General features: G+C 47.2%; 1 protein-coding gene across 5 annotated transcripts; it reads left to right on the top strand.

Annotated features, from left to right (window-relative positions):
* The first annotated feature begins 740 nt into the window (after window positions 1–740).
* Window positions 741–14,898, top strand: LOC133401831 (nascent polypeptide-associated complex subunit alpha, muscle-specific form-like). 5 transcript variants are annotated; one of them, XM_061675277.1, is made up of 17 exons: window positions 741–859; window positions 1,519–1,582; window positions 2,732–2,799; window positions 4,640–4,713; window positions 7,144–7,204; window positions 7,284–7,434; window positions 7,510–7,581; window positions 7,673–7,720; window positions 8,228–8,383; window positions 8,500–8,954; window positions 9,350–9,790; window positions 10,305–10,755; window positions 10,844–10,896; window positions 11,222–11,380; window positions 11,580–11,740; window positions 11,819–11,909; window positions 13,369–14,897. In XM_061675277.1, the coding sequence occupies exons 1-17, from the start codon at window positions 856–858 to the stop codon at window positions 13,575–13,577; spliced, it is 2,718 nt and encodes a 905-aa protein (XP_061531261.1). In that variant the 5' UTR covers window positions 741–855; the 3' UTR covers window positions 13,578–14,897. The 5 variants fall into 5 exon arrangements, with proteins under 5 accessions (XP_061531261.1, XP_061531262.1, XP_061531263.1 ...); XM_061675280.1 differs by lacking the exon at window positions 13,369–14,897 and adding an exon at window positions 12,345–12,569 and having other exon boundaries at window positions 743–859; XM_061675278.1 differs by lacking the exon at window positions 7,673–7,720.
* Window positions 14,899–14,900: the final 2 nt, after the last annotated feature.

Raw genomic sequence — 14,900 nt, 5'->3', positions numbered from 1 at the left:
GTACCCGGAGTAAAGCCATGCAGGCACGGGGAGAACCCGCAACCTCAGAACTGTGAGGCAGATGTGCTAACCGGTTGTCCACAGTGCCGCTTGCGGTGAATAATTTGGACTAATTAAGTGAGATTGAAAAACATCTTGTGGCACAATTCCTCACTGGAATCACTGTCTTGCATGCAGTGTTTCTTTGGAAACGTCTGCATTTTAGTTGAGACTATCAGTTGGATCGTGGGTTTCACGTGTATTTGAATGTTATTGTTGTGTGGAGTCTGCCCACAACACGGTACGTCAACCTGAAGGGCGCCGGTGGAAATACAGCTACTCTGGGTCGCAGTCGAAGAAGAGGTGGAAAGCGGGTTCTTCGGCAGAAAGAGAAGAGGAAAGCACAGAGTCGAGAACTGAAGGTGGGGACTTTGAATGTTGCGGCTATGACAGGGAAGTCTCAGGAGCCGGTTGACATGATGATTAGGAGAAAGGTTGATATATATTGTGTGTCCAGGAGACCAGGTGGAAAAGCAGTAAGGCTAGAAGTTTAGGGGCAGGGTTTCAATTATTTTACCATGGTGTCGATGGGAAGAGAAATTGAATCGGGGTTATTTTAAAAGAAGAGTTGGCTAAGGATATCTTGGAGGTGAGAAGAGTGTCAGATCGAGTGATGAGGCTGAAACTTGAAATTGAGGGTGTTATGTGTAATGTGATTAGCGGCTATGCCCCGCAGGTAGGATGTGACCGAGAGGTGAAAGAGAAATTCTGGCAGGAGCGAGACGAAGTAGTTCTGAGCATCCCAGACAGAGAGTCGAGATTGGTGCAGATTGTAATGGACATGTTGCTGAAGGAAATAGGGGTGATGAAGAAGTGATGGGTAAGTACGGCATCCAGGAAAGGAACTTGGAGGGACAGATGGTGGTAGACTTTGCAAAAAGGATGCAAATGGCTGTAGTGAACACTTTTTCCGGAAGAGGAACTGAACGGAGATTAGGGAGACAAAGGCAGAGCAGAGTATTATGTTGATATATTGTGTATGTATTCTATAGATATATTATGTAATAGTATTATGTTCTCTGCACGGAAACGCAAGTCCGCAGGGTCTACTGTATAAAGTATTTATTGTAAGTGAATTTGATTTGTTATAGCACTTCTTCACAGTGAGGGTTCACTCTTCATGTCAGCGCGTCATGAGTCCAGTGTGCACATGCGCAGTAAGAACATGGACTATTCCATTGCATGAGTTTGGAGGGGGGGGGGCAACTTGAAACGATCATGAAATATTACGCATTTTGATGTGTTTTAAGTGCGTGAATGAATACTAAAACAATAATTATGCGTTTAAACGGAATAAAAATTTATTAACCTGTTTTAGGGCCGTTTGTGGATCCAGTCAATTTGCCAAATGGAAAAGCCGCCCCTCCGAGGCAAAACAGAGGAGGATGCGCGGGATATTTCCAAACACTACGCCGCCATTGTTACGCGTCAAACGTTTCAAACAGTCTTTGAAAACAAAAGCGTCTTGTGTGCTTACAGCTAGCTTGCCGTTTCCTTTGAAGAGGAAGAAATACATGACATGGAGGAAACCTATCGATATTTGGTAAGTTAACGTTTCTATTTCTTCCCCAACTTTCGTGTGCGCTCAAGCTTTAGGAAGGAGACAAATGTCCAATAGTTAGCTTTGTGTGTTGCCGATCCGCCGTTGACTGGCTGTCCAATGTGGCCCCTCGACGAGCCACACAACTAATCGAGCATTTTGAGTGGTTTCCGTGTTTCGCCTGACCAGTATAGCGCTAATGGTGACCTAAAAACGGGGTACAGGATCCGAGTTTTAATCACGATTTGGAAGTTTCGCCAATCGGGACATCGTTACCAGAAATTATAGTTGACAAACACCCCTCGAAATCTTCTAGTAGGCGAACAAGGTCATTTTGCAAATCCATCAAGCCATCATAATACGTATTTTTATTTTAAAGCCAATCCGTTTGCTGGCTTTCTTATAACTGTTTATGGCACTATATGTTCAACCCCAATTCCAATGAAGTTGGGACGTTGTGTCAAACATAAATAAAAAACAGAATACAATGATTTTCAAATCATGTTCGACCTATATTTCATAGAATACACTACAAAGACAAGATATGTCATGTTCAATTGTTTTTAGCAAATAATCATGAACTTGGAATTTGATGGCAGCAACACGTTCCAAAAAGCTGGGACAGGGTCATGTTTACCACTGTGTTCCACTCAGATGCTAGTGTGGTTGCTGCATTCAATGTTGGTTTTCGGCATTGCCGCTTACATGCAGTGATTTCTCCAGATTCCCCTGAAATCCCTAAATTCCTTGCAATAGGTTGAGGAACATTGTCCTTAAACTGTTGGACTATTTTCTCACGCACTTGTTCACAAAGAGGCGAACCTCGCCCCATCTTTGCTTGTGAATGACTGAACAATTCAGGGAAGCTCCTTTTATCAGTAGAATCGTCTTCAAAAGATCTTTGACAATGCTGGTCTCATGTAAATCAATCAGTCTTTGAAATATTACATACATATCTACAATAGTAAAAAAAAAAAAAAAAATGTCTACCTGTCCGTCGACAGAGGAGACCAAAGAGGAAGCTCCGATTTTTTTTTTTTTTTTTTTTTTTTTTTTTTCCCCCCCCCCCCCGAAGTAAGATGTGTAGTTTACACAATTTACACATTTTTCATGCTTTGAAAGCTAATGTGCTAAATCTGCTTATGTTACCAGTGCACCTAACGAAGAATGGCGACGCAGGCTATCAATGGGCGACGTCGACAGGATGTGTGATGACTTGGGTAAGTGTTCTCAGGTTATTGTTTTTAGTTCATCTTATGTTAGTTGTGTGCCATACTACAATATTTGCTGTCAATCTGTTAGTATGCATTAAGGTGGCCCGGGGCCAGTATGCCACTTTGTCGGGGTACTACGTATCTTCCAGACGCAGGCCCGACCAGGCCGTTCCGAAGTTCATAAATAAATCTGATGAAATCAACACATTCGTACAGGTTGCGCATATATAGGGTATTTTTGGTCGATGTTATGAATGTGGACAAAAGTTAAGATTTGCACTCCACCAATGAACATCTATAACGATTGTTGACGATGTCGTCAGTCGCATTCATCCTGAAATCCAAAAATTCATCCTGATGGTTCTGCACGTTTGATCTGCAACTACACGAAACATTTGCTTGAGGTTATTACTGCCGAAGGGTCCAGGGTCAAGAACTTATTGAATCCAAAGCTTTACTTACTTTGTCCTCCATGTTCAATGTTTACGTGTTATTCTCTATGAAAAATATTAAAACATCCTCGTTTTTGTGTGGTATTATTTTAAGGAGACAGTTTATTCTTGTGATTTAGATGATCGGCCTACCGTATTTTCACGACCATGAGGCGCACTTAAGTCTTAAAATTTATCCAAAATGGACGAGTGCGCCTTATAATGCGGCGCGCCTTATGCGTGCACATAGTTCCAAAATCTGTAAATGTTGTTGTGACTTTGATGGGCGCCCCGCTTGACTGACTGGGAGCATTTCCTGCCGACACGCTGCTTATATAGAGGAAAGGCGGACGAGACTGACGACCGCATGCGGACGTTAAAAGGGGAAGGGTGCGCGTGAAAGAGGACGCGAAAGGCACGCCCCCAGTAGGTATACAGCGCCGGTATGTGCATTGTGCAAAACTACATCGGTTCGGCTAAGGAGCCCCGAAAACGGCACCTGCGAAGAGATGCGCTTACGAAGCACCGTTTAAACTGCAAGCTATCAGTTACGCGGCGGAACGTGGGAATGGAGCAGCCGCGAGAGAATTCAAGATCAACGAATCCATCGTTCGCAAGTGGAGGAAGAAGGAAAACGCCGGCATCATTGCTGAACAGCCCCCCCCCGGCAACGAGACCGACTCCGGCGATGACGAGAGGGAACCCGGCGTGTTTGATGGAGAACTTGCCCAGCTGTTCATTTCGGATACAGAAGACGAGGACGTTGATGGATTTGTGGATGAGGATTGATCAAAAAAAATGTTAAATGCTTCAATAAAGTACAGCCGAACTCAGTTTTGCTCCCGCTGCCTTTTTAAAAGCATACGCTAGCATGTTTTAGCGTGCATGCATGCTACTGTATGTTTTAAGCCAGCGTATGTTTTACCATGCCTGCGCCCAATAATGCGGTGCGCCTTATGTATGTGTTAAATAGAGAAAGAAGCCCCGTAACAGAGACTGCGCCTTTTAATGCGGTGCGCCTTATGGTCGTGAAAATATGTACATTTGATGACCAATTTATGCTGAAATTTGAGAAATTCCAGAGGGTTCATCTACTTTTCCCTGTACGAAGTGTACGAATCGGATACCTGCCAATGAGAGTCCGCAGATAGACGTCCCCCGTCAATGCCAGCTTGACTTCATGAACATACACTGATTGGTGACGTGTACGCGATGTATAATACACCGCCGCGTCTGCTCAAACCACACAAATAAGCACATTAAAAATCATCTTCTTCAGTGTCTCGCATCGACGTTGCCGTTATCGACATTTCCATCAATCTGCCGAACACAATTTTCAGATTTGTATTTTCTTACTTTCTTTCTTTTTTTACCTGCACAGACTTTCATTCGTTCTTTATCCCCCCCCTGCACAGACTTTCATTCTGATAGACCCTCAACTCTTCGACTCTCTGAATCGGATCCGGATCTGACGCCAGAACCTGCAGCGGTACTTATTACACATAACACACATTGGGGCGGCAGTAGCTCATCTGTAAGGAATTGAACTTGGAGTATTAATAGGCCGATCACCGGGGTTGATGATTTGGCGTTTTGACACACGGCCTTTTTTTTTTTTTTACTCCGGCGGCCGATGATTTAATACCGGGTTATTTGAGCTCTGATACAGCCGCGGCGAGCCCTCCGTCTGTGACCTCTCTCTCCAGTATTGGCCCGCTCAGAGCAGCAGCTGATTGGTTACCTGTGCACAGCCACTGCACTCAGTAAAAGCCAATCAGCGCGCAGTAAAAGCCGTGCAACGCGTGCACAATGCTCTCAGTCTCACACACGGGACAGAGAAGAGAGAGTTTTACCAAATGGAGACGGTCCAGGGAGCAAGTATATGTTTCAAAGGTAAGTTAAGGCAGCAGACTCTACACAAATTGTAGTAAGTCCTAGTCTTCTACAACGCACAACTCCTTGTAAGGTTCTATGCAAACACACGCGGCGGCTCTCCTCGCAGGCACTGCCAGCAGCTCGCTGCAGTTTGCTTCAAGTTCATCTTGTCCGTGATTTCAATGCGCTGTCTAAATAAAGCTGCCAGTCAGTGCCTTGCCCTTCAGCTGACCCCCGCTAGTAGACGACGTGATGAGGTTAGCGCACAGGCTAACACCCAGCTAGCTGCTTTTTTGCCGCGTCAACCATATGAGTGGTTCCGGGGAGAGGTTTAGCCACGGGAAACATGATTGCTAAAAATCTTCATAGGGAAATAGTGCGAGAGAGTTGAAGAGTCAAATTCAGGTAGTTTTATTGCAGGCATGGCGAGAGAATTGCGCGTGTGCGCGCGACGTGTTAAACTGTCGGCAAATAATGGCCGTTTAACCGTTCCTGCCGCTCCAGGCGGCTAGGTATGAACACGCGAGAATGACCGCAAAGGCCACGGAGAGAACGCGCTCCTTCCGCGGCCGTGCGGAGGAGACGCTCGGCTCTCCTGGCACGTCGCTCTGGTGAGCCGCCGTGAGGATGAGCTGCAAGGAGCCGGTCGTCGACGAGTGGAAAGGCGGCGCAGCGCACTCCGGCGGTGGACGTGACAACTCGAACTCTCGCTTACTTACTTCACAGAACTTTTTATTTCAGTTTGCAGTTAACTTTGTAAGAGATGCTGCTGGCCCTGGAAGCTACCTGCACTTTTTGTTTTTGAACTTTAAATGAAAATATTATTATGATGTAAAACATTTAAATCATAGTAATTTTGGAAAACTAGTTACTATAGAAAACATTAGGGCGCTATTTAACTGTGAGTTTTTATTTACCTTTGTAAGACATGCTGCTGGGCCTGGGAACTCCTTGCACTTTTTGTTAGAATTTTAAAACAAAGATGCCTATTTTCTAAGATAAAAAAAAAAAACATTGCCCATTTGAAAAGCTGTTAAATAAACGTGTTTAAACGAAGTCAAGTGTTGGGAGTTTTATTGCAAATTCTGCCGCCAATAGTTTTATTTTGACCACAAAACGAATATCGGCTCCAATTAATTGATTATTGACCTCCTTGACAACTAATAATCGATAACGGTATCAGCCCTGGGGGGGGGGGACGGGGGACGGGGGGGGGGAACCCCATCTCGGTCTATCGCTACTTTGAAGTCACGGATTTGCGTCCTGGTGCAGCTTTTAAAAAAAAGTCAAAATGGCAACTCATTGTTGGGGAGATGCTAGTCTGGTTGCTGGCCACTATAGAGGTCCCCCACTCAATTATTTCCAGTTCGTTTGTCGGGTATAATTATTATAATTTTTTAATCAATTGTATCCAAGCAAGTCCCCGCTGACGTGCGCTGAGAGGGGCTGGTGTACAAAAGCGCAGTTAGTGTTTGCACTTAGCAATTAGGTTGTTATACTTGGTGACTTTTTCCCCCTTGGGATTATTTTTCCAAAGAAACAACCAGTGAGTTTAATTCCCGCTAAGAGAAAAGACAACATGAGCGGAATCATTCTCACGTTGTTGTACATACACAACCGGTCAAAGGTTTTATACCACCCCAATTTTTCCAGCTTTTTAAAATTTAAATGGATGCACTTTCCCATCCTAGTCTGAAACAAAAAGCACAGAACAAAACAACTATTCAAGTTGCAAAAGAAATCCTGGAACCAATTTCCAAACAAAAATGTATTCCAAACCTTTGACTCTAATATTAAAGTTGTCACTTTGAGCAGATTTAACAACTGAACGCACTTGTGGCATTATCTCAAAAATGGAAGTCAAATATTCTTCAGAAAGCTCTTGCCAAATCTTTTGTGGCAGTTCCCTTCTCGCTTATGTTGCTTTCACTCTTTTTAAAATGAAATCTGATTGTTGTGGGGGGGGGAAAGACTTTATTTCAGGCAATCTTGCCCAGCCTTACCTTAAACTAAACAAAACCTGTTTTCTTTTATATTGCTGTAGCCTTCTGAAGAAGATCCGTTGCGCCGCGCGGCACGCACGCCAAGTTGTGCACTCCGCGTCGGTAAGAGACGTGCACGCCTCTGAAGCATGCTGGGCATTTTGTTTCAACATGCAACGACATTGAAAAGCTCCTTTCGAAGGGCCAGTGAGGACGTCGAGCCCCCGAGAGGAGAGCACAGCTGGCAATTCTGCGCGGGCAGACGCTAATGACGAAGGCAAAATGCTGGCGCCGATCGTCTTTGACTCCGAAGAAGAGAAAAACCTGTCCGCGATTCAACCGTCATCTGACAAGTAAGAATTGATTGATCGGAGTTTTGTTTTGCTTCTGCTTGCAATATTGCGAAGGCTGCACGTTTTTTTTCCTAGACTTGATGACGCGGAGTCTCCCCCGAGAAAGTTCGTCTTCAGCAGCGGCAAGAACGGGTTGCGGGCGCAACCGTACGTCCTAAAGTTTCTTTCATTATAAAGCGGTGTGCACACGGCAAGATATGTCCAATTGTTTTATGATTATGAATTGTTCCCTTTCCAGTCATGAGAAAAGTCCCGTGGCCAGTGACAAGACTCTCCAAATGCAAGCGTTGAGTTTGGTCATTTTCCTTTCGGATCCAATTGACCAGTTTAAAAATCTAGAAAAAAAATCTTGTCAAAAAAAAAAAATGGAAAATGGGGGGGGAAAAAAATCTTGTCTTCATTTATCTTTTTAAAATGTTCAAATACAAAGGTACCTTCACTTTACTCTGAAAACATGAAAATGTTTATAAACATGGTTGCATAAATATGCACACCTTCCAACTACCATTTTGTTGCAGCACCTTTTGGCTTCGCTCTTTTTCTCTCAACTTGATGATGCAATATTTTCCCACTGTTCTTTGCAAATATGCTCCAAATCGGACAACTATTGAAGGCCTCCCATGCAAAGCCCTCTTGACGGCACGTTTTCCATCAGATTTACGTCTGGACCCTTGCTGGGCCTTTCCAAAACCTCGATCTTTTTCTGCCGTCGCCATTTTTTTGTTGTTTCAAATGTGTGCTTTGGGCCATTGTTATGCTGAAAGATGACGTTTCTATTTGTTGTTGTCGTCAGCGAGTCGGCGCAGCAGCCTCGTGTGCCCACTCTCGAGAAGGACTGTGAGGACGTTCACGGGGAGTCCACAGTGGAGAGCTCGCCTCCCCCCGTCAACAAAGACATCTGGACCTTCCTGAAGAAGGGTCGAGACTCGGGCCAGTCCAAAGCCAAACCGTCAGTTGAGCTGACATTTTCCATAAGAAAATAATGTGATTTGTTACATATTACGGAAAATTAACTTCCGCAAAAGCAAATAATAAGACCTTCCGTGTTTGTTTTCTCAATTTCAGGAAGACCCTGACGCCCTCACCCCCTCCCGAATTGGAGGACGATTTCCTGATTCTGGACGACGATGTGCCTTTTCGCTTTTCCATCCCCACTAAACCCAAAAGTAAGCAAGAAAGGAGCAAAAAGTCCAGCAGCGACAAAGGCAGCTCGCCGGACGGAGGCTCCGAGGACCACGGGCCGGAGACGCATCTGCCCAGCCGCGAGTCAGCCGAAGAGCAGACGGCCCGCAAAAAAACCAAAAAGAACGAGCCGGCGCATCGTGACGCCCCCCCAAAAAAGAATCGACAGCGTCCGCGTGAGGCGACCGCCGACCGGAAAGTCGGACGTTCTTCCGGGGTGCCGAAGTCTTCAAAAGCCGGCAGAGACGATCCCAAGAGCGGCAGGCCGGATGCAAAAGCCAAAAGAAGGAAGGCGCGGCGTCACGCGCGTGCCGATGCTGACCCGGCTTCCCCTTCAGGTGAGTTTCATCTTCTCGTTATGTCCGATCGGATACAAACTGCAACGCGGAAAAGGTCACGGCTGAATGTCAGAAGGACCTGCGCGACTAAAATCACGCAGAGGCAACCTTTTACTATTCAACCTCAAAGAGGCTCTGGAGAAGGACGGCGTCCTTGGAGGAGCCAATTGCCTGAAAGTGGCCCCGGATATGCGGCCAGCCTCGCCCATTATACCCTGCGTGGAGAAACGCGTGCTGGGGTTGTTTGGATGCAAACTATTCCGCGCCGCTGTTATTTAACCCCCTTTATCATTCCTTTAATTTGATGTCACTCCTTACTAATGTGCTCTAGAATACACTTTGCAAATGAATTCATGTTTTCAAAAAAGATGACAGATGTATCTTTCATCCCACAGATTTTGACTTTGGGAAACTCGACCCTGCGCAGGATTCGGCGGCCGGTAGAACATTTGAACAAAACCATCAGTCTGCTCCTAACGAGAGTTCCCCCGAAGCACATCAGGTGCTGGGCAAGAGGAAAAGAAATCCGCCCGGAGAGTGGTGGCTGAGCTGCCTTCGGAACGCGGAGCAGCCGGAGCCCAGAGACGACCGGCGAGAACCGGCCGAGGCCAAAAAAGGGCTCAAGAGCACGACGACCGAGAAGGACGGCGAAAGGGCCAAGGAGGGAAAGTTGAAAAAGAAAAAGAAAAAGAAAGGAGCGCTGAAGAACCCCGCCACCACAGATGGAGCGGAAGACGGGAAAGAGCAGGAGCAACGGGGATTCCCGGAGCAGGACTCCGCTCCTGTGCTCTTCAGTCCTCCGGAATTCACCCGACGAGACCGGAGCCGCAAATCGGGTACGACGCACGCAGCCGAAACCGCCGATGTCCACCCAGCCGGTTTGGGGCGAGAGGGCGGCTACGCCCCGGACCCGCCGGCGACCGATCACAGGGCGACCGCCGATTTAGTCTTCAAAGAAACTAACGTGCATGTTTTTGGAGCGTGCGAGGATACCCGCAAAAAAAAAAAAGTAGCAAGCCCCGGGAGAACGCGCCAACTCGAACCCAGATCTCCCGACTGTAGGCGGACATTTGAAACCCTTGCGCCGCTGTGCCGTCTGCCTCTTACATTTATTTCTAAATGTCGTATTGATTGGACCAAAGACACTGCACCGAATCGTATCGAGGTTTTTCCAATACCTGCCGAGTCGATCCCGCACGACGTGTCCTTCGAGCTACGAGGATGACGAGAAAACATGAACACAAAATACGCACAGCTGAAGGCCTCTGGTGTCTCCGCAGTAGAGTATTGTTCAACCAAGGTTGTTTGTTTGTTTTGACCCACTCAAATGCCAACATGTTTGTCTTACAGAGGGTCACCCGCTCCCGCAAGTTTCAAGTAAGAAAAAAGTGTCCCGCGAGCCCACCCCGCCGAGTCCCACAGCATCTTTCCAGCAGCCGGCGGAGAAACGACGAACCAGACCGCCCGGCGAGTGGTGGAAAGCCGCCGGCGCGCCGAAGGACGCCGAGGCGGAGTCCCTTCGGCTTCTCGGCCCGGCTCGCGAAAGGGCCGGCCTGGGCGAGGAAACAAAAGACCCCCGAAGCAGAACTCCGCCAGAATCGGACGGAGGTGCCGTCGGACGTCCGCTCGCTCGAAGGGCGCCGCGGGTGCCCAAAAGTCTCAAATCCTCTGTGGACCGTTTCTCCGGCCGGCCCTTACCCGGCAACGGAGACGCCGCCGGAAGTGATGACGTCGCGGTGCGGGTCTACGCTCCCGACAACCACGGCGGAACCCCGGACGGCGTCTGCCCTTCGCAGGACATGTCAGGAAAACGCGGCGCTTCTGATCATGCTACGCTATGTGTTTCTCATTTCTTCATGGTTTTGTCTTTTTTGGGTGCGGGGGAGCAGATTTCATAGCGGGCCGGTGCGCATGATCGATCTGGAACCGTACGACGACGCCGGTCAGTGTCAGCAACCTTTCGAACCAAATGTGTTTGTATGTACCTTAATCGTCAAAATGTCCGAGGGCTTCCTCAGCCCGCAGTTGCCGAAAGTCTCAGAGAGCCTTCTCCAGCGGGGAAATGCAGATTGAATCAAAGCGCGCGGCGCAGGGAGACGCCGCTGGGGAAAAGGGGGTTTCCTCACTGGTCGTCCCGCTCGCTCGATGCCGAATCATCATTATTTAGTTCCTTCCCCGACTTGAAGGACTTTTACCACCGTTTTTGTCGACGCGCCAACATGCTCTCGTGATATTCAACGAGCGACTCGTCCTCGTCCTCGTTCCAGACCTCCCGTCGACCAGACAGCCTTCGACCGAGCTGTCCGTTAGCGACCTGTGCGCTCCGCCCCTCAAGCCGTTCTCCCTGCGGGCCGAGGACGAGGCCGACCTGACCGAGTGGCTCCGCTATCTGTTCCCCACCACCCTGAAAGGAAAGAAGAACCAGAGTAAGAGCACAAACATTTTCTCTGTCCACTTTCCAAGCGACGGGTGGCGGAAGTGGTCTAAATTTGCCCCGATTGTTGGTACCGATTTGGGTGCCTACCGGCTTCATTTAGTCACTGCCCAACCAGCTGACGTCGATCAGAGCATAACTTCTTAATTGTTGAGCAAACACAACCATTTTTGGGCAATTGTCCCCTGCAGATTTGGCCAACGTCTCCCCCGACCACTTTGACTGGTACTTCCACAAAAGCCGAGCCATGGGCGTCGCGGAGGATCTGCGTTGTGCGTCCTTCTCCCAAGGGAAAATGCTCCTCGGCTCCTTCATGAAGAAACCTCTGTGGGTGGACCACAGCGCCACCACGGTCAGATTTGGTTTTTCTCCAAATAGCTAAAAAAAACAAACAACAAAATCGTTTGTTTATTTTTTTTCCCCCCTGAAGGTTTTTTTCCTGCTAACAAGCTCCGTCAGTGTCATGGTAGACAACATGGAGTCGTGTGTGCACGCGGGCAACTCCTTCATGGTGCCGTGCGGTAAGAACAGCCACTTGAGTTCCACTCTTACTGATTTGAGCAATTCACTCCAGTTGATTTGTTTGAAATCATCGAGGGAGGTGACTTTGTACAAACGTGTTACATATTCGGCGTTGTCATCTCGTATCCGAGTGCTGTGTTTGGACTCGTGCCGCCACCGCGTGCAATGTATTCTCGATCAACTTCGACCTTGATTGAAGACTCGCGACGACGTGTAGGAGAGTACGACGAGATGTTATTTGTTGAAAGGGGAATGGGCCGTTTTCGTACTCCGCCGCGAGTTCTTTCTGGAATCCGCTCTTCGGCGGCTTTTTGAACAGTCCCGCTCGCTCTCGAATGGCTCAAATCCCACATTTGGTTTTAAGGCCGCGTGGGCCAGCCCCGCTCTATCGACGCGTTCCTCATTCGCTCGTCTCTCGCGCTGCGCGCAAACAGGCCACGCCTACAGCATCCAGAACCTGACGGCGCAGCCCGCCGTCCTCTGCTTCAACAGGATGCTCACCGAGAGCCCCGACTGAAGCGTCGACCCGCGCGACCGACCTCGCCGGCGCCTCGTCTGGCAGTCCGATCGCTGGATGCCTTTTCGTGTGTGTATTTTATTTCGCAGCATGGATTGACTTAGAAAATGATTGTGTGCAAATAAACTTACAATATTGTTGATTTTGGAGTAATTTCCTTGTATCTGTAAACGGGGGTAAATCCCTCCGATTCAGCTTTGAAGCTTTTCTTCTGGGGAGCAGAGATATTCAAACTGTGACAATTTGGTTCAGTTTTCTATGACATTTGTTGATTTCTGTTATTCACTTTTTGAAAATGTATCCTTAAAATATTTGCGAATGAATGTTGCAGCTGGTAGCTAGATACAAAAAAAACAAAAACGTTCAAATCACGCCAAAACTCCAGTAACACAATGTGAAGGAAATGGCACAACAGATGATATTTCAAACAGATGTCCTAATTCTATTAGTAGTTCACCTCAAATCATTCCAAAAGATTTTGACCAAAACAATGTCTGAAATGAATGGATTTCATAATGCAACATGGAAACAAAAAAAAATTATAATTTATGAATGAATGAAGGAACACAGGGATGGGTATAAAGATGGCTGACTAAATGACCCATTCAACAACAAAAACTGACTTGGAACGGGTTGCAGTCAATGTTTAAAATCGAAGGTGCCTGTGTGTGTGTGTGTGCGTGTGTGCGCGCGCGCGATATACATCAGTTCCACCATCTTAATTGTGACCTTGAACTTCTGCATTGACTGTCACCAACTTTTTTGTCCTCTTACCTGAAGCTTGCTTGTTTAATCTGCATTTTCCTTTGCTCTGCTGCTTTTTGTCTCTTTTTTTGCGTTTCTCTATCATTAGCAAAGTTTTAGTTTAGTTTTTTTAAGGGAGCCTGCTCTGCATTCTGGGTCAGCATCCCTGTGCTGTGTGTTGTCTTTGCTTTCAGCAGCACCGAATCTTGCAGAGATCAGAGAGGCAGGCAGGGGAGGAGAGAAGGAGACTTGGTGGTGGAACCTCACAGTACAGGAAATCATACGAGGAAAAAGGTTAGCAAAGAAGAAGTGGGACACTGAGAGGACCGAGGAGAGGCGAAAGGAATACATTGAGATGCGACACAGGGCAAAGGTAGAGGTGGCAAAGGCCAAACAAGAGGCATAAGATGACACGTTTGCCTGGTTGGACACTAAAGAAGGAGAAAAGGATCTTTACAGGTTGGTCAGACAGTGGGAGTAGAAGAGGCAAGTGTGGTGGACCAGGAAGTGGCAATGATTAGTAAGGGAAATGAAGTTAGAAAGGCATGAAACATGGAAAGGCAGTTGGTCCTGATGACATTCCTGTGGAGGTATGGAAGCATCTAGGAGAGGTGGCTGCGGAGTTTTTGACCAGCTTGTTCAATAGAATTCTAGCGTCCCATTTTTAAGAACAAGGGTGATGTGCAGAGCTGTGGGAACTACAGAGGAATAAAGCCTGATGAGCCACACAAAGAAGTTATGGGAAAGAGTAGTGGAGGCTTGACTCAGGACAAAAGTGAGTATTTGCGAACAACAGTATGGTTTCATGCCTAGAAAGAGTACCACAGATGCATTATTTGCCTTGAGGATGTTGATGGAAAAGTACACAGAAGGTCAGAAGGAGCAACATTGTGTCTTTGTAGATCTAGAGAAAGCCTATGACAGAGTACCCAGAGAGGAACTGTGGTACTGCATGCGGAAGTCTGGAGTGGCAGAGAAGTATGAGTCTCTGCTAGGATGAAGGGCAAAGTTCATAAAACAGTGGTGAGGCCAGCCGTGATTTACGGATTAGAGAGAGTGGCACTGCAGAGACAACAGGAAGCGGAGCTGGAGGTGGCGGAAATCAAGATGTTGAGGTTCTGCTCTAGGAGTGACCAGGTTGGATAAAATTACAAAGGAGCTCATCAGGGCGACAGCCGAGGTTCGATGTTTTGGAGACAAAGTAGGAGACTTCAATGGTTTTGACACGTCCAGAGGAGAAATAGGGAGTATATTGGTAGAAGGATGATGAGGATGGAGCTGCCAGGCAAGTGAGCGAGAGGAAGACCAACGAGAAGGTCGATGGATGTCGTGAGGGAAGACATGAGAGCAGTTGGTGTTCGAGAAGAGGATGCAGGAGAGTACAGGCTTACATGGAAAAGGATGACGCGCTGTGGCGACCCCTAAAGGGACAAGCCCAAAGGAAAAGAAGAGGATACCGCTACATCAATGCTATTCGTAAGCTCGCCTATTGCGTTTTGCTTTATGTGTTAGCATTAAGCTAGCAGAGGTTTTTGCTTCAATAAACATGTAATTCTCTTTGGCTTCTAAGTTTTGCTGCAAACTTTCCAAAACCAGGTTGACAGCTTTTCAAGAACTGCTTCCCATCAGACTACACTGCACAGTCGGTGAACACAATATGTGTGTGTATTATATATGTAAACACTATATGGAAGGTGTTGAAGACGAGCAAATTACATGACGTTTGTGC

Source organism: Phycodurus eques, chromosome 4 (assembly GCF_024500275.1).
Source record: "Phycodurus eques isolate BA_2022a chromosome 4, UOR_Pequ_1.1, whole genome shotgun sequence".
NCBI lineage: Eukaryota > Metazoa > Chordata > Actinopteri > Syngnathiformes > Syngnathidae > Phycodurus > Phycodurus eques.
This window is presented reverse-complemented; position numbering and strand designations above follow the sequence as displayed.

Coding starts and splice junctions, on each gene's coding strand:
- LOC133401831 (XM_061675277.1), top strand. Junction 7,435..7,509: donor ATTCAACCGTCATCTGACAA/GTAAGAATTGAT, acceptor TTTTTTTCCTAG/ACTTGATGACGCGGAGTCTC. Junction 10,756..10,843: donor GTCTGCCCTTCGCAGGACAT/GTCAGGAAAACG, acceptor GCGGGGGAGCAG/ATTTCATAGCGGGCCGGTGC.